This window comes from Panthera tigris, chromosome E1, assembly GCF_018350195.1.
Source record: "Panthera tigris isolate Pti1 chromosome E1, P.tigris_Pti1_mat1.1, whole genome shotgun sequence".
In the NCBI taxonomy this organism is placed as follows: Eukaryota; Metazoa; Chordata; class Mammalia; order Carnivora; family Felidae; genus Panthera; species Panthera tigris.
The window spans coordinates 56,396,833-56,420,781 of record NC_056673.1 but is presented as its reverse complement, the minus strand read 5'-3'; the positions used below and the strand labels follow the sequence as shown (position 1 = coordinate 56,420,781).

General features: G+C 47.8%; 2 protein-coding genes across 12 annotated transcripts in view; one reads left to right on the top strand and one right to left on the bottom strand.

The window, feature by feature from the left end:
• Nucleotides 1-21,076, bottom strand: part of MFSD11 (major facilitator superfamily domain containing 11) — a 27,120-nt gene extending 6,044 nt beyond the window's left edge. For 2 of the 7 annotated variants that reach the window (XR_006211484.1, XM_007091288.2), the window contains exons 1-9: nt 19,589-20,032; nt 18,978-19,033; nt 17,377-17,484; nt 16,377-16,456; nt 16,162-16,258; nt 14,893-14,951; nt 14,247-14,391; nt 9,125-9,165; nt 1,391-1,456 (exon numbers count right to left, since the gene is read on the bottom strand). Coding sequence is in view for 6 of the 7 variants with exons in the window: in XM_007091288.2 (XP_007091350.2) it covers nt 1,391-1,456; nt 9,125-9,165; nt 14,247-14,391; nt 14,893-14,951; nt 16,162-16,258; nt 16,377-16,456; nt 17,377-17,484; nt 18,978-19,033; nt 19,589-19,684 (748 nt within the window). In the remaining variant the exon portion in view is untranslated. The other 5 variants (XM_042967797.1, XM_042967798.1, XM_042967799.1 and 2 more) reach the window with 5 other exon arrangements.
• Nucleotides 20,641-23,949, top strand: SRSF2 (serine and arginine rich splicing factor 2). 5 transcript variants are annotated; one of them, XR_006211488.1, is made up of 4 exons: nt 20,641-21,281; nt 21,495-21,805; nt 22,090-22,193; nt 22,892-23,949. XR_006211488.1 is itself a non-coding variant. In XM_042967813.1 (3 exons), exons 1-2 carry the CDS (start codon nt 20,920-20,922, stop codon nt 21,796-21,798), a joined length of 666 nt encoding a protein of 221 aa, XP_042823747.1. In that variant the 5' UTR covers nt 20,643-20,919; the 3' UTR covers nt 21,799-21,805; nt 22,892-23,949. The 5 variants fall into 5 exon arrangements, 1 of the variants encoding a protein (XP_042823747.1); XR_006211487.1 differs by having other exon boundaries at nt 22,090-22,347; XR_006211486.1 differs by lacking the exon at nt 22,090-22,193 and having other exon boundaries at nt 20,643-21,281; nt 22,892-22,993; nt 23,499-23,949.

Here is a 23,949-nt window from a genome sequence, read left to right as displayed (position 1 = left end):
AGTTACACATCCACAACCTCCGTTTCCTGGTTTTCTCCGTGGCTGGTGGCATTTGAGCTATATATGTATACGGTCAAGTTCCCTCGGGGGACCGGTTACTCCCCCGTAGATGCCACAGAGCTGATGCAACGGAATTAGATGTTTAACATTTATTCTATTTCTCCGAAAAAGCTGTTTATACGTACAATGCATATAAAGGCAAAAGTAATCACTGGCACATTGCAGCGTCTTTTTTTTTTTTTAAAAAACACGACAGCCCTTCAAAAAAAATTTTTTTTTAATGTTTTATGTTTGAGAGAGCGCGCGAGCGAGTGGGGGGAGGGGGAGAGAGAGAGAGAGGGAGACAGAAGATCCAAAGCAGGCTCCGCGCTGACAGCGGCAAGTCTGAGGCAGGGCTCAGACCCATGAACTGCAAGACCACGACCTGAACCGAAGTCAGATGCTCAACCGACGGAGCCACCCAAGCGCCCCGATGGCATTTTTTTTAAAAGGAAACCGATTTCCTCATTCTTAAGACCTCAGAGCGCTCCATCTACTCTCAGCGTTAAGCCGCGGAGCTCGTTCCATTTCATTAGAAAGTATATGGGATCTATAGAAAGTTACAAGGATTTACCCATGGTTGTTTTCCGGACGGCTCCATTTTGCCCTAAAATCACTGGTTGGGATGAACCGGTTTTCAACCCCTGTGCAGAATTCTCCCACACTGAATTTGGGCCGACCCTGTGAGATGCTTTCACCAATGAAACGCAGTGAAAGTGGCACTGGGCTCGTGCCAGGCCGAAGCATTAAGAAAAGCCTGGTCCTGGGGTGCCTGGGTGGCTCAGTCCGTTAAGCGTCTGACTTCGGCTCAGGTCACGATCTCGCGGTTCTGTTCATGAGTTCAAGTCCTGCACTGGGCTCTGTGCTAATAGCTCAGAGCCTGGAGCCTGCTTCAGATTCTGTGTCTCCCTTTCTCTCTGCCCCTTTCTCTCTCTCTCTCTCTCTCTCTCAAAAATAAAAACATTTGGGGCGCCTGGGTGGCTCAGTCGGGTAAGCGGCCGACTTCGGCTCAGGTCACGATCTCGCGGTCCGTGAGTTCGAGCCCCGCGTCGGGCTCTGTGCTGACAGCTCAGAGCCTGGAGCCTGTTTCAGATTCTGTGTCTCCCTCTCTCTGACCCTCCCCTGTTCATGCTCTGTCTCTGTCTCAAAAAAATAAATAAACGTTAAAAAAAAAATTTTTTTTAAATAAAAACATTAAAAAAAAAAAAAAAAAAAGACCATCAGTAGAACTATTCAGCTGAGCCCCGTCAGTGCACAGAACTGTGAGAATGAATAACACAGTGGTTATTTTCGGTCCTCACTGGCATTATGCAGCAACAGAAAACCCAAACCCCGTCATGAAGCCCGTTACCTGTATAAGCAGTTGTAATACTAAGAAGGAGCATCTCCCTGGTGACACATAACTTAAGAGACTTTCCTGTAAGAAAGAAAACAATTTAGGAGTACTTAACTAGATTTTACTTACTCAAACAAAAATTCTAAACCATTTACTCAACCCAAACACCCCTCATCGATAATGCCAGGAGACAAAAAACAGTGGGACAGGGGCGCCTGGGTGGCTCAGTCGGTTAAGCATCCGATTTTGGCTCAGGTCTGATCTCACCATTTGTGGGTTCGAGCCCCGTCTCGGGCTCTGTGCTGACAGCTCAGAGCCTGGAGCCTGCTTCAGATTCTGTGTCTCCCTCTCTCTCTGACCCTCCCCCACTCGCACTCTGTCTCTCTCTCTCTCTCTAAGATAAACAAACACTAAAAAAAAAAAAGTGGGACAGAGGTTAATGATTCAGATGCTTAAGGGATGAACTACATCTGCCCTCTAAATAAAATGTTTATTTCAGCTGCGTAAATACATTCTAGAGTTGTGTTTTCCCCCACACACTCTCCAGCTCAGATTTCAAAAAACAACACAAAACGGAGAAAGCAAATAGAATCAAACAAAACGAGACTTATTTCAACGGACTTGACTGAAGGTTAGGCTGAGTCCACGGCTGGCAAAGTGCTAATGTACCCGAGGAATTATTGCAGAGTGGCTTGAAGACTGGACTAGATCAGGGAGGGAGCTTTCTGAGCAGACAGAGGCTGCGACACCACTTCCTGTGATTCTCAGTTCTCTAGATCTGAGGACTGAAACTTTAGTTCTTGGTGTTTGTTTACGACCACTTTAATGTCTGTTTTTATGCTGTTCAACGCAGTTGAAATCTGCAACGGAAAATGCATGTCTACAAACTATTTTTTTTTAATTTATTTATTGACAGAGAGGGAGAGAGAGAGAGAGACAGAGAGAGAAAACGACCAAGCAGGGGAGGGGCACAGAGACAGACAGAGAATCCCAAGCAGGCTCCACACTGCCAGCACGGAGCCCAACGCAGGGCTCAAACTCACGAACCGTGAGATCATGACCTGAGACGACACCGAGAGTCAGACCCTGAAGTGACTGAGCCACCCACCCCGGTGCCCCACACAAACTGTATTTTAGCTGTATTTTTGAACCTGCTCACATTTCATAATTTAAGGCCAATGACCTAGTGTCTTCAATGAACAGTCAATCCAGATTTTAAGTTCTCGCCCAACAGCTGACTACAAACGTTACACAAGACACGTACGCACGGTCCCGAATGTCACCGCCTGCAGAAGAGGATACCCTGTTCTCTAATTTCACTAAAATATGGTGAGACTAATACAGTGAGACATTTCACCACTTGCTTGTATCTCCAGGAAAACTACACCATCAGTATGACGTTTAAAACAATTGTTTTCCTTTTTTTTAATGTTTTTCCTTTTTTGAGAGAAAGAGACAGAGAGTGAGTGGGGGAGGGGCAGAGAGAGAGGGAGACACAGAATCCGAAGCGGGCTCCAGGCTCCTGGCTGTCAGCACAGAGCCCGACGTGGGGCTCGACCCCACGAACTGTGAGATCACGACCTGAGCTGAAGTCAGACACTTAACCAACTGAGCCTCCCAGGTACCCCTAAAACAATTATTTTTTCTAAGTTTATTCATTTATTTTGAGAGAGACAGCACGAGCAGGGGAGGGGCAGAGAGAGGGGGGGAGAGAGAGAGAATCCCAAGCAGGTTCCACGCTGTCAGCACAGGACCTGACATGGGACTTGAATTCACAAACTGTGGGATCATGACCTGAGCCACAACAGAGAGCTTGACGCTTAATCGACTGAGCCACCCGGGTGCCCCAAAACAATCACTTTTAATAAAAAATAATTATATTAGCAAAGCACGTTCGTTTCTGAAAGATCGGAAGATTTAACAAGAAGAAATTTTAAAACATAATCCAGAATAATACTATAACAGCAGCTACATGTCATTACGCATTTGTCCCAACCTGTGAGAGGTACAACCTCCAAAAGCGCGCCCCCATGTGAGCTGTGGATTCAGGAGGATGACTGTGTGTGATCGCAGGTTCACCAACTATGCCACTCGGGTGGGGGAGGCTGCGCACAAGGCGGGGGGGGGGGCCTAGGGGAACTTTCCTCAGTTTTGCTGTGAACCTAAAACGGCTCTGAAAAATGAAGTCTACGAACAATAACAACAACAACACATCATCTATCTACAGAAATAGACACACCGATCCTAAAATTCACATGGCAATTCCAGGGGCTCACAACAGCCAACACAATATTGAAACGGAACAAAGTTGGAGGGCTCACGCTTCCCAACTTCAAGGCTTGGCAGTAATCAGTGGACTACTGGCGACAGGTCAGACACGTACGTCTAGAAATAAACCCTGCCGTATACAGTCAATTGGTTTTCAACACGGGCGCCGATACGATTCAATGCGGAAGAACCGTCTTGTCAGCAGGACAACCACGCGGCCCCATGCGGAATGAAGCTGGACTCCTCCCTCACAACGCACACGACAATGAACCCAGAATGGACCCTCCACCTGAAGGTAAGAGCTACAAGTATAAAACCCTTAGAAGAAAACACAGGAGCAAGTCTTTGTGACCCAGGGGTCAGGCAAAACCTTCTGAGGACACCAAAGACACATGCAAAAGGTAACACAGATAAGTCGGCCTACGTCAAAAATGTAGGGCTCTTGTGGTTTAAGAGACACCATCAGAAAACGAAAAATCAATCGAAGGAATGGGAGAAAATACTTGCAAATCACATATATATGAGATTTTTTATACGGAATATATACAGAGTTCTTACAACTCAATAATAAGAAAGAGACACTCCAATTAAAAGCTGGGAAAAGGACCCGAGTAGACGGTTCTCCAGAGACGCGATGCAAATGACCCGCAAGCATGTGAAAATATGCTCCACGTCCTTAGCCACTAGGGAAATGCAAATCAAAACCACAGGATGACACTTCGCACCCACCTGGACAGCTGTCAACAGAAAGACAGTAACTCAAGGACACCGGAAGCCTCAGACACTGCCGGTGGGAACGTAGAATGGTGCAGCCGCGCGAAAAAACATCTGCTGGTTCCTCAGAAGGCTGAACACAGCGACCACGGGGCGGGCAACCCAGCTACTACCAAGTGCGTGCACGGAGATGTGCAGACGAACGTCCGTGTGAAAACCTGGACACGAATGTTCACAGCAGCGTGACTCGTGCCACCTACAAAGTACAAACGGCCCGTTGTCTATAACGCTCTAGAACACGGGGCGAGCCTCGACACCATGACGCTGAGGGCCAGGTCACGAAAGAGCGCACACAGCATGATCCTATTCGTACGAGGTAATGTCCAGGAGAGGCGAAGCTCGAGACAGAAAGTGGATTAATGGATGCCTAGGGGAAGGGACGGGGGGAGTGGGGAGGAAAAGGAAGTGACTGCTAATGGGTACAGAAATTCCTTCTGGGGTGGACAGGTTCTATAACCGTCTGTGGTTAGAGGTGCACAACTCTAGAAAGATACTAAATAGGACTGAATTGTACCCTTTAAGTGGCCGATCATATAGTGTGTGAATTATAGCTCAATAAAGCTATTCTATTAAGGAAGAAACCCCACAATCTAAACAATGGGTCTCCGTCCGGACTTAAAAGTTTTTTTTAATAAAAACAAATTTTACGGGGCGCCTGGGTGGCTCAGTCGGTTGAGCGTCCGAGTTCGGCTCAGGTCATGATCTCACGGTTTGTGAGTCTGAGCCCCACATCGGGCTCTGTGCTGACAGTTCAGAGCCTGGAGCCTGCTTTGGATTTTGCGTCTCTCTCTCTCTGCTCCTCCCCCACTCATGCTCGCTCTCTCTCTCTTAAAACTAAATAAAGCTTAAAAAAAATAATTTAAAAAAACACAAATTTTACTGTATATAAGTATATATATATAATACGTATATAGTATGTAGTATATATATATATACACACATACACTATTTCTAAGTTTGTTTTCACATAAGAGAGCAAATATTTCCTAACATGCATCAAGATCATTTTTATGGCTAGGATAATCCGTCGTAGAGATGTACAAAATGACGCCTTGTAGTTGAACATTTAAATCACTTACATAAACATCTTAGTAATTACATCTTGACAAAAATGCTTAGTTATTTCCTGAGGATAATCTTATTCGTGGAATTGCTGGGGTAAAGGTACAAACATTTCTAAGGCTTCTGACACTTGCAGACAAATTGCTCTTCAGAAAATAATACGAACGGGGGCGGCTGGGTGGCTCAGTTGGTTAGGCAACCGACTTCGGCTCAGGTCATGAGTTTGAGCCCCGCGCCGGGCTCTGCGCTGTCAGCTCGGAGCCTGGAGCCTGCTTCGGATTGTCTCCCCCTCTCTCTACCCCTCCCCTGCTCATGCTCTGTGTCTCTCTGTCTCTCGATAAGAAATAAATGTTAAAGAAAAAAAATTTTTTTTTAATTTTTTTTTTTCAACGTTTTTTATTTATTTTTGGGACAGAGAGAGACAGAGCATGAACAGGGGAGGGGCAGAGAGAGAGGGAGACACAGAATCGGAAACAGGCTCCAGGCTCCGAGCCATCAGCCCAGAGCCTGACGCGGGGCTCGAACTCACGGACCGCGAGATCGTGACCTGGCTGAAGTCGGACACTTAACCGACTGCGCCACCCAGGCGCCCCTAAAGAAAAAAAAATTTAAAGAAAATAATACGAATGTGTATTCCCATCAGCAGCATGGTCTTATGCGTGTTAAGTACTCACCATCCATAATACAGACGATTATTTTTTTTATCTTTTGAAATCTGATGGAAAACTTTTTTTTGATGGAACACTTTTAAATTTGTATTTCTTATACTTAAACAAATATTTTCCCTACCATTTTAATTCCATTAGGTTGTTCTGATACACTGAAGTTTTACACTTTAAGCAACTTGAAAAGGGCATTCTTTTCCCTTATTGTCTGAATGACCTGTTTAAAAGGCATTGCTCTACCCAATTAGTCTCTTCAATTACTTTTGTAGTTTCATTTTTTTTTTTTTCAACGTTTTTTATTTATTTTTGGGACAGAGAGAGACAGAGCATGAATGGGGGAGGGGCAGAGAGAGAGAGACACAGAATCGGAAACAGGCTCCAGGCTCCGAGCCATCAGCCCAGAGCCTGACGCGGGGCTCGAACTCACGGACCGCGAGATCGTGACCTGGCTGAAGTCGGACGCTTAACCGACTGCGCCACCCAGGCGCCCCTGTAGTTTCATTTTTACATCGAATCCACCTGGAACGTTAGGATATATAAAGTTCGAGTCTATATTTTTCTACACTGTCTGCTCCCTAACTTCGCTTAAGAGTTTCTTTTATCGTATTTATTGTATTGCGGACATGGGCCTCATTCTAGACTTTAGTTCTACTGCTCCTTCTCCTCCAAAGTCTTCAAATGAATTCACAGAATTTAACATTTATTAGGGAAAGTCCTTTTTATTTATTTATTTATTTTTTTACTTTTAGAGAGCGAGCAAGCATGAGTGGGGAAGAGGGGAGAAGAAGGAGGGGAGAGGAAGGAGGAGGGAGAGAGAGAGAGACAGAGAGAGAGACAGAGAGAGAGACAGAGACAGAGAGAGACAGAGACAGAGAGAGAGAGACAGAGAGAGAGAGACAGAGAGAGAGAGAGAGAGAGAATCTTTAACAGGCTCCACGCTCAGCACAGAGCCCAACGCGGGGCTCGATCCCACCAACCCTGGGATCACGGCCTGAGCCCAAATCAAGAGTTGGGACGCTCACCCAGGCGCCCGTTAAATCCTTTTCAAAAATTCTCTTGGCTATTCTCAGACATTTATGCTTCCAGAGGGACTTCAGGATTGTTTCCTCAAGACCAAGAAATAAATTTTTAAAAATTTCAATGAAGTGTTCCAGAATCCCATTAAACATACACGTCCAGCTGAGGAATGGAGTGCTTTTTAGATGAACAGAAACCGTTTCTGCCCCCCATTCATCACAGCATCAACTGAAGGCATCTGATGAGTAAACAATGGATGACAGATGACTTAAAGCTTGGACACTCTTCTTTCTGTGCTCTCTCTGGCTTCCATGCCACCTCGTTGCCTCCCGCCGCTCCCCACGGCCCAGGAACCGGCTCCTCAAACCGCCTGCCCTGTAGCACCTTTCTGGCTGCCCCTCCTTTCTCCCCAAACTAGACGGCACAACATCCCATCAGTCCTGAACCCTGCTCAGCAACCAACTAGTTCCATGACGAAACCATGTGGTCCTAATCGTGTTAGCGCTTCATTTCACAGACAGGCTGAGGCAAAGTCTGTACATCCGGGAGAGACATCTTGAATCTGGTGTCAACAGGCAGCCAGGGAGAAGGGGGCTGCATCGAGCCTCACCCAAGGCTGGACGGAACATCCCATAAGCCTGAAGATCACCCAGGCAAGCCCCTTTCCCTCGACTCCGTGGCTTGCCAAGTTAGCCACAGGAGGCTTTCTGGGCCCCGGATCACAAGAAGGGAGTATCTATGAAGGGGCTCGCTAAAACATATTAAATGCCGTCATCAATGGTTCAGTTGTGACTTCTGTGGGTTTACCTTGAGTCCTTTCCCCTCCGGCCCCTCTGATCAATGGTGGCGCTCGTGACAGACAAGTTTCTAGGTCTGCAAAGCTGAGAGTCAGACCTCTGACTGCAGTGACCTCCCATCTTGCTGGGGGACAGGCAAGCTACATCCTTTCTAATTATAATGGGTAGCCCGAGTTGTAATTACGAACGCATTCCCGAGACGTAAGAAATACGTACAATAAAAGCCTGATTAAACAGCCTTAACAATAATATGCCATATATTCAAAGCTCAGAATACCACACCCCACAAGCCCTTTCTAGAAAAGGAGACTACAGGAATTGCTGGCTAAAAGCTGGGTGCTTTCGGTCATCTGACTTAGGCCATGGCCGATTCGACCAAGAATTTGCACCCTGGCCCAAGGCAACCTGTCGGCTGGCCACAAGCACAGAAGAGCCTAAGGCCCAGGGTCCTAACTGAAACAACGTGGCCCCAAAAGGCTGCTCCCTTCTAGACAGCGTCAGAGTCTCTCCTTGGGAGACAAAGAGGCTGCGAGGGCTCCAGGCAGAAGCAAAGGACTGGCCCACATCAGGCCTTGTTAGAATCGGAAGCCGCGTCTGCCGCTTTCTGAAGGAGGCACAAGATGACCGTTATGGGAATCACTGGCTTTGCCGGTCACACCTTCTGGGCTCCGATCCCAGCTCGGCAGCGTCCTAGCTACTTGACCTTGGGTAAATCATTTCTCTGAGCCTCGGTTTCCTCTTCCATAAAATGGAGAGAATGACAGGCGTGCGCTGTATGACACAGAACCGTCGTGAGGAAGAACACGACGTGAACACGGAGGGAGGCCTGGCCGGGAAGAGCCCTCCGTGGAGGAGCACGACCGCGCCGACACACTCGGTTGAGGGGACGGCCCGTGCGTCCTCGCCTCCTGGCGTCGAGCTCCGGCCCCCAAGCGCTCTGGCCCTCCCCGCGCCACCCCTGCAGGGCCCCGTCCACCCCGCACGCCCCCCCCAGTTCCAGAGGTACTGGCTGAGAAGACTAGCACGCTCCGGGGCGGCATACCTGGAGACACGGAAACACTGGGGGATCGTCAATCCAAAGTTAGCGGGGGGAGGGGGAAAGGCAAATGTCGCAGTTGTCCCCGAACAGCTCTGGCATTTCAGACCCAGTGTTTTCTAATACTTACTAAACGCGTCTACTGCCTTTGCCATGGTGTTCTGGGCAGACCTGAAAACATAAAAACAAGAGATCAAAGTGATTTCCCCTGAAAGCTGTAAAGGGAACAAAACAGCGATCGCGTTTTCACCGACGTTTGTCACAACACCGTCCTCTACGAGGTCTGGCAGATATTTCCGTTGCCGCACAATATGAGACCCTGTCCTCGCTGCAGAGGACGAGGGGAGAGCGTCCAAACCCGATTCTCTCATGCTAAATTTGTGGCTCACATCCACACACGTCCTGTTCAGAAAGGATACTTCAGGCGGGACAGAAGTCTCCCCACCCTGCTATTTTCATACTGTAAAAACAACTAGTAAAAAATTCAATTTCCCTCCACTCTCCTTTGTTATTTTTTTAATGTTTATTTTTGAGAGAGAGAGAGAGGGGGACAGGGAGGGAGAGAAAGAGCACAAGCAGGGGAGGAGCAGAGAGAGAGGGAGACACAGAATCTGAAGCAGGTTCCAGGCTCTGAGCTGTCAGCACAGAGCCCGACACGGGGCTCGAACTCACAAACCGCAAGATCATGACCTGAAGCGTCCAAAGTCGGAAGCTTAACCGACTGAGCCACCCGGGTGCCCCCACTCTGACTACTTTAAATTTTTTTTTTTTTTACGTTTATTTTTGATAGAGAGAGACAGAGCACAAGTGGGGGAGGGGCAGAGAGAGGAGACAACAGAATCCAAAGCAGGTTCCAGGCTCTGAGCTGTCAGCACAGGGCCCAACATAGGGCTGGAACCCACAAACCCTGAGATCATGACCTGAAGCGTCCGAAGTCAGAAGCTTAACCGACTGAGCCACCCGGGTGCCCCCATTCTGACTACTTTAAATTTTTTTTTTTTTACGTTTACTTATTTTTGATAGAGAGAGAGCACAAGTGGGGGAGGGGCAGAGAGAGAAGGAGACAACAGAATCCGAAGCAGGCTCCAGGCTCCGAGCTGTCAGCACAGAGCTCAACACCGAGTTCCAACTCAGGAGCCATGAGATCACGACCTGAGCCGAAGTCAGACGCTTAACTGAGTCGCCCAGGTGCCCCATACTTCTCTGGCACCTTCAAATAATAATATATTTTTAAAGTTTTTATTTATTCATTTTGAGACAAAGTGCGAGCAGAGGAGGGGCAGAGAGAGAGGGAGAGAGCGAGAATCCCAAGCAGGCTGCTCCACGCTGTCAGTGCAGAGCCCGATCGACGTAGGGCTCAAACCCACGAGCCGTGAGACCATGACCTGAGCCAAAGTCGGCCACTTAACCGACTGAGCCACCAGGCACCCCTTTAAATAACGTTACTTACAAAAAAGAAAAAAAAAAGAAACCTCATGGAGATCCAGTTGACTTATATGAGTGAATTAACTGACACAAAAAAGGTAGTCTGTTCTAACGGACAGGAAAACCTCTTTTCACCACAAAAACGCATGCCTTGCCTGGAGGCAAATACTCTTCAGATTCCAAATAACTGATAGGACGCTTGTAGATGGATAGGCTCGGATGTAGGATTTTAGTATTTTACATTTCAGTACCCAAGTAAGTAGGAACTGATTTACATACTCTCTAGCCTGTTACAATACAAGCGAGCCAGCCAGCACTCGGGTGCAAATCAATGACCTATTAAAGGAAGCCATTTCTAGTAGAATTCTGAAATAAGACGAACCCCAGGTCCCGCGAGGAACGGAGCGGGCAAGAGTACCATCACTGCTAACCCCTCTCAAACCCTTCGACACCTTCCCATCTCATGCCCAGCCTACCTCTTTAAGGTCCTGACTTTGAAGAGTAGCAGAACGGGTCACCCCAAAACATGCCGCTTTGGTACACTGATTATGTCGAGCGGTAGGCACTAGAAAAACAGCACACGTGGGGACAGGCTTTCTCGGAACTTCCCTCATCTGCCTAAAGACAGATCCTCTAGAAGGAACCCAAATGTTATAAATCACCTCCGGAAGTTTCATCACATAGGGATGATGGACTCTTGTCACCAGAGGGGAGACCAGACATGGACAGCTTGTCACAAACTATGTCTCCCATCTATTCTTGCAAGGGTCCGCTCATCCTTCCGAGAAATCATTTACTCTCCCCTAAGACGCCCCTATCCTCCTCCGCTTTCCCGATTTAGACGGGTATTTAATGCCTAAATTCTGAGCCATCCAGGGAAATCACTCATTTTCCCCTGGGGTTTCTTCACGTATACACGAACCATACGTGTTAATAAGCTTCCAATTGGTTTTTTTCCCTCGTTCATCTTTTATTACAGGGGTCTCGGCTAAGAACACGAAAGAGTGGAGGGAAAATGATTTTTCGTCCCTGCGTCTTAAATGTTACCTTCTCAGCCTTCTCTGGCAACTCCACCTACAATTTTACGTGTATGTCGTATAAATTACATACACGTAACTACTATATCCTAGAATTGCGAGGCATCCCCACCCCCCCCCCCACCTCAAGCCCATACTTCTATATCCTGCTCTGTTTTAGAGTTCTATTTTCTAATACTGGATTGCTAAGAGGTACAGGATTCTCTGGGAGGAGGGTGATAAAAACATTCTAACATTGGTCGTGAACCTCGAGATCATGACCTGAGCCGAAGTCAGACATTTAACCGATGGAGCCCCCCAGGCGCCCCTCCTTCAGTGGCTTCCAATCACACCCAGAAAAGAACCCGCACTCCTGTCGCAGCTTCCCAGACGGAATCCCTGCCTGCTGCAGACACTCCTACCTCCACTCCCTCCCCGGGCTGACTCCCACGGGCCTCCCTGCAGCCCTGGCACCCACCACACACACCCCTGTCTACCACCTGGTCTTGGCAATCAGCGGCCATCAGCTGATCGTCCCTCCTCCCCAGTCAGGGAGCCACCCAGCTCCCCACCCCCAATCCCCTTTCACTGCCTTCTTAGCATTTCCTTTGCGGTTTTACACACATGGAGTCTACACCCCCTCTAAAATGAAGTCCCTCCAGACCGGGGACTTCTCGGTCTTGTTCGCTGCTGTATCCCTCAGGTTGAGAGGGGGGCTGGCAGAGAGTCGGTGCTGTTTATAGACTAGAGACAAGGAAGCTTCAAGTTGGGGAGACCCTTCAGGAAGAGAAAATGCTAAAAAGGCTGATCGGCACTCCTCAGTACTGTGCCTTATCAGTTACACGATCCTCCATCGGGGAAGTTCCCTAGAAAAAGGGAGGGGATTCTTTTTGTCTGCACAGCACACACAGCTGACATTTGCTAAAAGAACAGGTGTTCAATTTTCACTGAATCTGTGGTGTTCACGTTCATAGAATCTCCAACATCTATCAGTTTATGCTTGGTATATACGTATACGGTTTACGCTATACGTACATGTTATATATGTACGTATACGTATGTACACATACACACGCGTAAATACAGGTGTTCAAACCAAGGTCACGCCTCTCTTTTGCTTTAAACAAACAGTGAAATTTTGAGTGCTTAATGAACCGATGACTGGAGAGGTTTAGGCCTTTTGGGGATTAACAAGGCGGCACAGAACGCCCCGTGCAAAGGTTCTAACAATACAGGAAGAGCGATAAGGCAATCTTCACAATTTACTGACTCACACACAAAGCAAAACGAGCCTGGCAAAGATTTCTCATTTCCTTCTCCTCCAACCTGGATGGTACCTGCAGAGAAATTGTCTGTGATGTTTTAGTTTTACTTATAACTGAAATATGCTCAAGTTAATTTACAGTTTGTAGAAAAACACAAGGCCATTTACTTGTTTCCCCACTGGGACCACCCTGGGGAAGACCACCTACCTGTATAGGTTAGCACAAAACCAGGCACCTCACGTAAGAGACTGGGTGTGACCAACTGTTGATGGCCCTGCCACTCACATGTGCCACAGGAATGGGGGAATTTTAGGGGTTGGACCACGCAAACCGTAACTGAGGGCAAAAACTGTCTCCAATGTAACTTGATAAGGCTGTATCTTTGCACATTAAAACACACAGGACACCGGCTGAACTGAAGGAGGAAACTGAGACCCAGAGGAACTAAGGGGATTATTGCTACTGTCCAGGGTCATATAACTTGTCAGCTGCAACCTGGGATTGGGCTCAAATCCCCTGTAGGCTCTCCCCCTCCCTCTTCTGCCTCTCCCTTCCTTCTCCTCTTCCCTTCCTCCTCCCCAGAGCTACCCTTTATCTTCATTCTCTTGGCTTTAAAACTCTTTCCTCAGGGCACCTGGCTGGCTCAGTCAGTACAGCCTGCAACTCTTGATCTCAGGATCTCAGGGTCATGAGTTCAAGCCCCACACTGGGCATGAAGCCTACTTAAAAAAATAAATAAATACAAATAAAACTTTTTCCTCATGTCTGCCCAATGTTGGATTATCAGTTAGGATTATGAAAAGGTTACTAATCCCAAAACTAGCTCTACTCAAAATATATTTTTGGGGCACCTGGGTGGCTCAGTCAGTTAAGTGCCTGACTTTGGCTCAGGTCCCGATCTCACGGTTTGTGAGTTCGAGCCCCATGTGGGGCTCTGTGCTGACAGCTCGGAGCCTGGAGCCTGCTTCAGATTCTGTGTCTCCCCCTCTCTCTGCCCCTCCCCCACTCACGCTCTGTCTCTCTGTCTCTCTCAAAAATAAATAAATATTGGGGCGCCTGGGTGGCTCAGTTGGTTAAGTGTCCGACTTCGGCCCAGGTCATGATCTCACGGTTTGTGAGCTTGAACCCCACATCGGGCTCTGTGCTGACAGCTTGGAGCCAGGGGCCTGCTTTGGATTCTGTGTCTCCTTCTCTCTCTGCCCCTTCCCTGCTTGCACTCTGTCTCTCTCTCTCTCTCTCTTAAACATTAACAGGGGTGCCTGGGTGGCTCAGTCGGTTAAGCGTCCGACTTCGGCTCAGGTCATGATCCCGCGGTTTGTGAGTTTGAGCCCCATGTCGGGCTCTGTGCTGACAGCTCGGAGCCTGGAGCCTGCTTCGGATTACGTGTCTCCCTCTCTCTCTCTGCCCCTCCCCCGCTTGTGCTCTGTCTCTCAAAAATGAGTGTTAAAAAAAAAATTAAAAAAATAAACATTTATATATACACGTATACGTATACATGTTTTTGTTTTTTTCTAGATAGAAAGAAAGGAACATGCCAACTTCTTACTCGTTGACTTCCAGGTCCTGCTCATCAGAAGACTCATCTTCTCCCAGGACATTTTCAGACTCTGGTTGCCGAATGAGAAAGAAAAGAACTGTCCCCACCAGGCTAATCACTGTCAGGGCAATAAACACTGTTCTTCGGTCACTCTCTGGAGAAAAAAAAAGAAGAAAGCAGATAGCACCAACCGCGCACAATTTCAGACAATTTCAGAGTCCGTATTGTGTTCAGAGGCTGTTTATGACCGTCCAAACATTTCCTCGTTAAATGTTTACTGCGTTAGTGAAAATCTCAAATAAAGAACGAAATAGAATACCTCCACCTTTGTCTTTCGGTTAAAGGAATACCAATAAGCCAAAAGAAAAACAGCACAAGAATTTTAATCATACTCTGTAGCCAAAGAAGCGTACAAAAGTCTAACATTATGGTCATACACAGCATAACCTTCTGTACCTTGAGATGCTGCTTGAGGCACAGGCCATGCACTAAAATCCTGGCTTAATACAAGGAAGAAAAGTTACTAACAGGTAAAATCTGAGAGGACTTCAGGCAGCACGGTTCACTGCCACCATAGGAACAAAGCAATAATGGATACTTTGTGCATCTATCATCCTTGGAACATGTCTAAATAAAGCAAAGTGAATAAACAAACCTGATATGTGAGTTTTCCCTTGCCAAGCAAAATATATGTAGAGATTTCCAAAGAACAAGCTGGGGGAAGAAAAGGGAGAAGAGGATGTTGAGGACTTATTTCCATATTTACAGTTTTTAAAGCAATGTTTCCGTTATTTGTTAAAAGGGGGGGGGGGGGGCGGGATATATAATTTTAAAAGTAGCTACCTGCCTGGATCATTATCGACTCCACCTTGACCCTTTTCTGAAAACTGTCACTGACCCAGATGGAATTCAGTCTCCTCCCACGTGACAGTAACCTGATTCAGAACCACCCTACAAAGACTTGACTCGCTCTGAAACATGTGATTTATTGGCACTCTGGAAATGACTATGTGGAAGCAGGCTTATGCTACTTCTGAAATCCTGTATTTTAAAGAATCTCCGAAAAAAAAAAAAAAATCCATGATTTAGTCACCTGCATCTAATCAGATGCTTTACTTAACATACTTTCCTGGAGAAAGAACCTCTCGCTTACACTCCGGTTTCTTAACATACACCCCTTACACTAAAACATCTGCATTCGTGAAACCTTACCAACACCCCAATTTTGGGTGATATCCATGAGGGTAAATCCTCAGGACAGATTCCATGATAGAATGACTTTTTTATGCTTTCTACTTAGGAAATCTATAACATGCTGCATGTTGCTCAGTGTTGATATAATCAGACTCACTTTTGAATTTTTTTAAATAAAACGTATTTATTTTTCAGTAACTCTACACCCAACGTGGGACTCGAACTCACAACCCTGAGATCAAGAGTTGCATGCTCTACTGACTGAGCCAGCCAGGGGCCCCTCACTTTTGAACTTGTTAATAGCTATCAGGTGCAGCTCAGTGGGAAGGCCATGGTCTTTGGAATCCAGATAAGGATGGCTTAAATCACATCAGTTACTGCACTTTTAAGCCTCTGTTTTCTCATCTGTAGAACAGAGATAATACTTTCTGGTGTCATGAGGTGGTGAGGATTACTGAAATTTAGTCATGAAGCCAACAGTCCCTGCCTGAAATATAGCAGGCGCTAAACACGTTATGGTTAGTATTATTTTCTATTTACTCGTCATGAATTACAATGAGGTAGGTCCATGCGTTTTACGTAATTCCGTAAAATTTTAAATTTGAATCATATGCAGCTACAAACTCAAGTCATGTAACACGGACGATCTGAATTTTCAATACAACAAAGATCTAAAAAACGGTGTGGCAAAATAATTAAAGGAAAGATTAAGCTCCGGAAGGATTATTACCTAGATTGTAAGAGTGCCCAGAAAATTCCACTGTTTCTCCCAATAGTGTGCTCATCTGAATTGATTGTCAGGCAATTTCCTTGTGCCGTCCAAAGCACTAAAATTCAAACCGAAAGGTTATCAAGAGAATGTAATCACTTAGCTTTACATACTAAACACACGATACTCTTGGATAAATCCCAGAAGACAGAGAAAATAAGCATCAAGTAGCTTACCAGCAGCTGCGATCCCAATGAAGACAGAGGCTGTGTAGAAGGACCATGGGAAAGGCTGGATAAAAACGGCAATGTACATGCTAAAATATAACAGGTCAATGTATTACAGTCAAACAATACCTTAAATAGAATGCCAATTTTGCCTTCTAGGAATCAATTTTGAGGATTCTCTCTCTCTCTCTTTTAATTCAACCTGTAAAGGACTTCTCCAGTGGTGGGGAAAAAGGGACAAACGTGACCTACTCATTTATTTATTTATTTATTTTGTCTTTTAATTTTTGAGAAAGAGACAGAATGTGAGCAGGGGAAGGGCAGAGAGAGAGAGGGAGACACAGACTCTGAAGCAGGCTCCAGGCTCTGAGCTGTCAGCACAGAGCCCGATGTGGGGCTAGAACCCACGAACCGTGAGATCATGACCCAAGCCGAAGTCAGACACAACCGACTGAGCCACCCAGGCGCCCCGTGACCTACTCATTCTTAATTTACTGTTTCAAGTTTGTAAGATCAGACACTTGAACGAAGGTTTGCAATCGGCCTCTGCCAATTGCTTAGCTCATGCTGGGACTGTAGTTCTACAACCCAGAAAAAAAGCTTAGTTCTTTCATTTGAACGAGTCTCTTTCGCAGAAAGAGATTTTTGGATACTATTTTTATTAACAGTAAAACAAAAGGAAATACGCACACGTCCCAGGACATTTAAACAACATGGTATCCCAGGGCATCAAGGAGAGAACCAAATCCCTAAAATACTGCCTGTATTCTATGTAATCCAAGTGGGCAGATTCTTTTTTTTTTTCTTTAGGATCTTTTTTTTTAATTTAAGTAATCTCTACACCCAGAGCGGGGCCTGAACTCACAACCCCGAGATCAAGAGTCGCACGTCCACCGACTGAGCCAGTCAGGCGCCCCCGATTTGGCACATTCGTGTCAAATATTTCCTACGTGTGTTTGAAAGGTGCTGAAGGTGTTTGGGTGATATGAAAGAAAATCATACTACTCACCTGTAAAATAAACCACTTGCAAACATAGAGAGCTGAGGTCCTACAATGGCAACCACTGATGGTGTAATCAAATTTGAAGCTGAGAACACTCCATAAATAATTGCCATGCTGTGCACATAACACATAAAAGGAAAAAACAAAACCCTTGAATCACTGTCTCAAAAGTGCACTTTTTCAAATCTACTTAAAGCGTATGGGGTTTTTTTTTGACATAAGCATTCATTTCTTTAGTTAGAGTTCATAATAATTCTCTCATTAAGCTGCATCTCATAATACAGTTTTCACTTATGCAAAATCTTGGGAGTCTCATCAAATTTCTCCTGGAATCAGCGTGCCCTGGACAGTAGTTTTTAATGCCCTGGTAAATTGTAATAAGAGCTAGCAGCGTGCCAAGTGTTTTCCATGTTTTCTTTATTAAACCTGACAGCTCTGTGAAGACAGTATTATTATTACCCTCATTTTACAGAAAAGAAGACCGGAACACAAGGGGGTTAAGTTACTTGCCAAAAGTCCAGCTGGATAGCTGGTGAATGGTTGGAGCCAAGACACCATCCCTGGTAAGCTCATTCCAGAAGCCCTGGTCAACAGTCTGCTCTACACACTTAGCTTACAACTCCTGGCAACAGCATAAAATTTCGCTGTTATATAAATAACAAGCACCGAGTTATCACTTGCTTAAACTGGAACTTATTTAACTCAACCTAATGGCCTCACTTGAACATCATTCAGCTACCGGAGACCCAGCCCTAGTACGTGTGTCTTGGAGCAAAGTACGACTGAAACCATTTTGAGGGTCCTCAACTCATTTACTAGCCTCTATTCATAAACCCAAAGTAAATTACTCTTTGGCTTCCATGAACCTGAAACAGCAAGCGTTCTTTGAAATGTACATGAAGACAGAGCGCTACAAAAAAACTAGGGTATTGTCAACCACTGAGAAAAATGGACATTAACATTGCTTTATTCTCAAACATCATACAGAAGATCCGTTTAGGAATAGATAATAAAGAACCAAATAATAAGAGTTATGGGGGAAGGGGGTGTTGGTCATCACCTGAGAATTACAGAGAAATTAAGAAACCCGTATGCGTTTATATCCACGTATGCGTTACATTCCCCGCTCGGATCACAATGAAGGTCTTTTCATTTTTTTGTAAAATTGGGACTAAACACCTTAATAGAAATCTAAAAGCTCCTGATGGCAGCATGTTAATCATTATGAAATTACAAAAACAGGAGGACCAAATGTTTCAAGAGTCGTATAAAACATCCTCCGTTTAGGATTGAGAAGACATAATTAACGACAATACTTGAGTGTTTATTAAGTGCCAGGCACCGTGCCAAGAGCTTTACACGCGTCATCTGAGCAAGGAGATTGGGCTCACAGACAGAAGTAACTTGCCTAACATAACGCAGTGATTAAGTCATGAAACCAGGATCTCAGACCTAGTACGAAATTCTACGTGAAACCTGGACTCATCAACTTTATCCTACTATGTTCTCCCAAACAGCCCAGGGGCAGAGAAAAGGCAATCACTACCAATTCAATCACAACGTAACTGCCGTCGTATATAAAATAGAGCCGATCGCACGTACAGTACCTGGTATATCCACTGCCGTGAAAATCTGTGCTATTTAAGCTCCTGATGACAGTTTGCTGTGTGGAAGATAAAGCTAATCAATGAAAACACTTTGCAGTCTCCCTCCCCATCCCCACCAAAGTTCGTCTCCAAGAACTGAGAACGAGGTACTCAGTAAAATAAAATTCGGGATGCACCATGCCTGAATACTGAAAGCCAACTATGAGAGATGAAAAGGACTGCAAAACAGGAAAAGGCAAACCGGTGACAGGGAAGGGGGCAAAGAGCAGCTGTAACTACGCCTTAGTACTAGTACCCGTAGTAGTACCAAGTACTCTCCCAGTACTAATGCAAACCTTAATACAGACAAGAAATGACAGGTCAACACATACAGACCCCAAGTCAGATCAGAGGAAGACCATACTGTTTAACACCCCGTCCCGATACCCTATTATGAGCAAGAAATGTCTGACACATCAAATTAAACTTAAGCATAAAAACGAGGAAGGGTAGGGCAGAAAAATAAAAGGTGCCGTTTAAGCGCGCTGTCCGATGTAATTAACGTTTATCACCATCTTTGGAACGCGTTTATGGTAGGCACTTCAAAGGAGGGAGAGCAGATCCCGACTCACCGCCACATTTCCACAAGTTTGAAAGGCGGTGAACATAAACATAAAGGCAATTCCTAAAATAATAATGTTGAAAAGCTTTTTGGATTCCGGGGACATTTTGGCTCAACTCTGCCAGAGGTCAGCAGCGGCCCAGGGCGGTCGGCTCTCCTCGGGGCGAACCCACTGACGATCCTGGGGAAGGAAATGAGGCGATGAGAAGAGCGGACGGATCCGGGAGCAAGGCTGCCGAGCTGTCAACTTCAGTTCTCGGATCAGAATCCCCGGCCGAGGGTGAAGTTGTCCCCACGGGCAATTAGGACATTCCTAGAGTCCGATCCGAGTATGGACGAGCCCAACACTCGGAGAAGTGCCAATAACGTCGCTGCTCCAGGTTGAGGGGCCCGCGAGGGGGATTAGGGGGCCACGGCCGAGGTGCAGCGGCCGGCGCGGCCCCGCCCGCCCGGCCCTGACTCACCTCGGGCCACGCGACCCGGTCACCTGACCGCAGCCTCGGCGCCGGCCGCTCGGCCCGCTGGGAAATGTAGTCCTGCGCGCCCCGAGACGGGTAGGGCGCTCAGGGAGGGGAGCGGGGCCGAGTCCGCGCGCCCCAGCGGAGGAGGGGCTACAAAGCGGAACCCGGCGGAGGAGTCGGGAAGTGCGGGAGGGCGCCCGAAGGGCGACGGGGCCGGGTCTGAGAAGGCTGGAGGCAGCGGGGCAAACGGGGGCGGGGGGAGACTCCCCCCCTCTCCGAGAGAGGCGAGAACGTTCCGCGGGGGCCGGGGCAGAAAAGCTGCGCGGAGCCCGGATACGGGCATGAAAAGGAGGCGGAGCCTACAAGGGGAGCGCTTCCTGCCCCGACTGCGGGAGAGCGCCCGTCCGGCCTCGCTGCCGGAAGGAGCGTTTCGCGGGCTTTCCAACCGCTCGCCAATTCCGCTCCCCCCTCCCAGCAACAGTGACTCCGCGCTTTTCGGCCCGCCCGCCGGGCTCTGCGCAGGCGCGCCGGACAGGGGCGGGGCGCGTGGCCGCGGCGCGGCGGGGCGGGGCGGGGCGAGCCAATCAGGGGATTCATTTCCGGGTGGCGCGGGCGCCATTTTGTGAGGAGGGCTATAAACGGGCGCTGGGGCCGACCGCCCGCCCAGTTGTTTCTCTGGTGGAGTCGGCTCCGTGGGTGGCTCGCTCGCGTCGCCCCGTCCGGCCTCTCCCAGCGTCCCCACGCGGGAGCCGACTGCCAGAGGCGCGGCGTCGAGCCGGGCTAGTCCGAGGAAACCGCCGTCTCCGCCGCGCGCGCGGGCCCGCCCGGGGCGTTCGTTTGTCGGCGCGCAGTCGCGGCCCCCGGCCGACTCTCCAGGGCCATGAGTTACGGTCGCCCGCCTCCCGATGTGGAGGGCATGACCTCCCTCAAGGTGGACAACCTGACCTACCGCACGTCGCCCGACACCCTGAGGCGCGTGTTCGAGAAGTACGGGCGCGTGGGCGACGTGTACATCCCGCGGGACCGCTACACCAAGGAGTCCCGCGGCTTCGCCTTCGTCCGCTTCCACGACAAGCGCGACGCCGAGGACGCCATGGACGCCATGGACGGGGCCGTGCTGGACGGCCGTGAGCTGCGGGTGCAGATGGCGCGCTACGGCCGCCCCCCGGACTCGCACCACAGCCGCCGGGGCCCGCCGCCCCGCCGGTACGGGGGCGGCGGCTACGGGCGCCGGAGCCGCAGGTGAGCGGGCCGGGGGAGGGGGGGGCGGCGGCGGCGGCGGCGGCGGCGGGCGGGGTCACAAAGGTCCGCGGGACACGTGGCGGCGGGCGGGCGGGCGCGCGGGCGGCCGCGGCGGGGAAATGGCGTCCGGGCGGCGCGGTAATGGCGGCCGGGGCGGGCGGGGCGCGCGGCCCGAGGCCCCGCCGGCCGCCCTGACGCCCCGCCCGCCCGCAGCCCTCGGCGGCGCCGCCGCAGCCGCTCCCGGAGTCGGAGTCGCTCCCGGTCCCGCAGCCGCTCCCGCTACAGCCGCTCCAAGTCCCGGTCCCGCACCCGCTCGAGGTCGCGGTCCACGTCCAAGTCCAGGTCGGCGCGAAGATCCAAGTCCAAGTCGTCGTCGGTGTCCCGGTCCCGTTCGCGCTCCCGGTCCCGGTCCCGGTCCCGGAGCCCGCCGCCCGTGTCCAAGAGGGAGTCCAAGTCCAGGTCGCGCTCCAAGAGCCCCCCCAAGTCTCCCGAGGAGGAAGGAGCGGTGTCCTCTTAAGCAAATGGTAATGTCCGTGGGCGTCCGAGGCGCACGCACCTCCCGAGCGCAGAGATGGGGTTTGCGGTAGCCGTTTGTGGTCCGTGTTGGTAGAAGAGCGACTCCCGACGTCGGGGGCGCGGCCGTGAGCTAACTCGGCTTTGGGAGTGATTCTGAAGAGAGGGGTCTGCAGAGAGGATGTGCGTGAAGCGTAGATAATAATGGCTGTGTCGTGAACTGTTTGAGACCTACTAATGAAAATGACTATTTCTTGCTGTTTTTATCCAACGTCTGCATTTTCCCCCTTTAAAGCTGCGGTCTCCTGTTTGATAAAAGAATATTGGCCAGTATTGCAGATTTTAACTGATTTGGCTGATCCTCCAGGGACCAGTTTCTGTGGGCGTGTATTGGAGCAGGTTTGTCTTTAAATGTTAAAGATGCACTATCCTCTTAGAGAAAACGATCAGTTCAACTATTGTTGTACTGACTGGGACCTCGTATTCTAACGGATGTGGCAAACGAATTGCAAAGCGGAGCAATGAACTTTTGGAACCCCAAAAAAGTTTACAGGTATCGCGCTGGGTGGGGAAAGGATAGTGTGTCTTTAACTCTTAAATTGTTTGGTCCTATTTTTTAAAAGGAAAGGGCCCTAAGTAGCTCGAGATATTTAAAGCCTTTATTCTCAATTGCCAAACGTTTCATTTGAAAGCTAAACATTTATCGTAAGATAGACTGTCTGATTTCAAGTTTTGGTTTGGATACGGTCCTTTTTTTTTCTTTTTTTTCTTTTTTTTCCCCCCCTGCCCCTCTCTCTTCCTTTTTTTTTCCCCCCTGCCCCCTCCTTTTTCTTTTTCCCTCCCTTATTTCTCACCTTGGTTATTTGGCCAAGATTGCATAAAACACAAATTTGTAAAAGCGGATGGTTAGTCTTTGTGAAAATTTCCCAATTGGGCCTTTCTTTAAAAACACTGATAATGGCTGGGTGGAACCTTTCCGTAACCTACTTGTTTCACCAGAGCCTTAGTCAGTACATGCCTGAAACTGAAACCATGTGCACTTTGGGTAACTTCATAGCGATGGAAGGTAAACTGAACTTTTTTCTTTTCAAACCTAGATGTGTCGACGAGCAGCGTAACTAAAGGAAGACTTGGGGGAAAAGGACCACATACTCAGTCCATCGAAGAGTCCTTGGAACAAGCAACTGGCTATTGAAAAGGTTATTTTGTAACATTTTGTCTAACTTTTTACTTGTTTTAAAGCTTTGCCTCAGGTGGCAAACTTCATTTTATGTGCCATTTTGTTGCTGTTATTCAAATTTCTTGTAATTTAGTGAGGTGAACGACTTCAGATTTCATTATTGGCTTGGATATTTGAGGTAAATTTTCCTTTTTGTTTATATAGTGCTGACTTTTTTTGTTTGAAATTAAACAGATTGGTAACCTAATTTGTGGCCTCCTGACTTTTAAGGAAACGTGTGCAGCCATTACGCACAGCCTAAAGCTGTCGAGAGATTGACTCAACATTGCCTTCATTCCTTAAAATTAAAAAGCTACAAAAGTTGGTGTCAGTTTGTTTGTATATGTTATTTACCTTCAGATCTAAGTGGTGATCTGAACCCAAATTTGTGTAAAGACTTTTCAGGTGAAAAGACTTGATTTTTTGAAAGGATTGTTTACCAAACACAATTCTAATCTCTTCTCTTGTGTATTTTTGTGCACTAGGCGCAGTTGTGTAGCAGTTGAGTAATGCTGGTTAGCTGTTAAGGTGGCGTGTTGCAGTGCAGAGTGCTTGGCTGTTTCCTGTTTTCTCCCGGTTGCTCCTGTGTAAAGATGCCTTGTCGTGCAGAAACAAATGGCTGTCCAGTTTATTAAAATGCCTGACAACTGCACTTCCAGTCACCCGGGCCTTGCATATAAATAACGGAGCATACAGTGAGCACATCTAGCTGATGATAAATACACCTTTTTTTTTCTCCCCTTCCCCCCAAAATGGTAAATCGGATCGTCTTCATGTATGAACTTAAAATGCGGAAAATGTTAAGGAAGCAAATGGTTTGTAACTTTGTAAGTACTTATGACATGGTGTATCTTTTTGCTCATGAATATTCTGTACTATAACCGTTGTTTCTGTAGTTTAATTAAAACATTTTCTTGGTGTTAGCTTTTCTCAGAA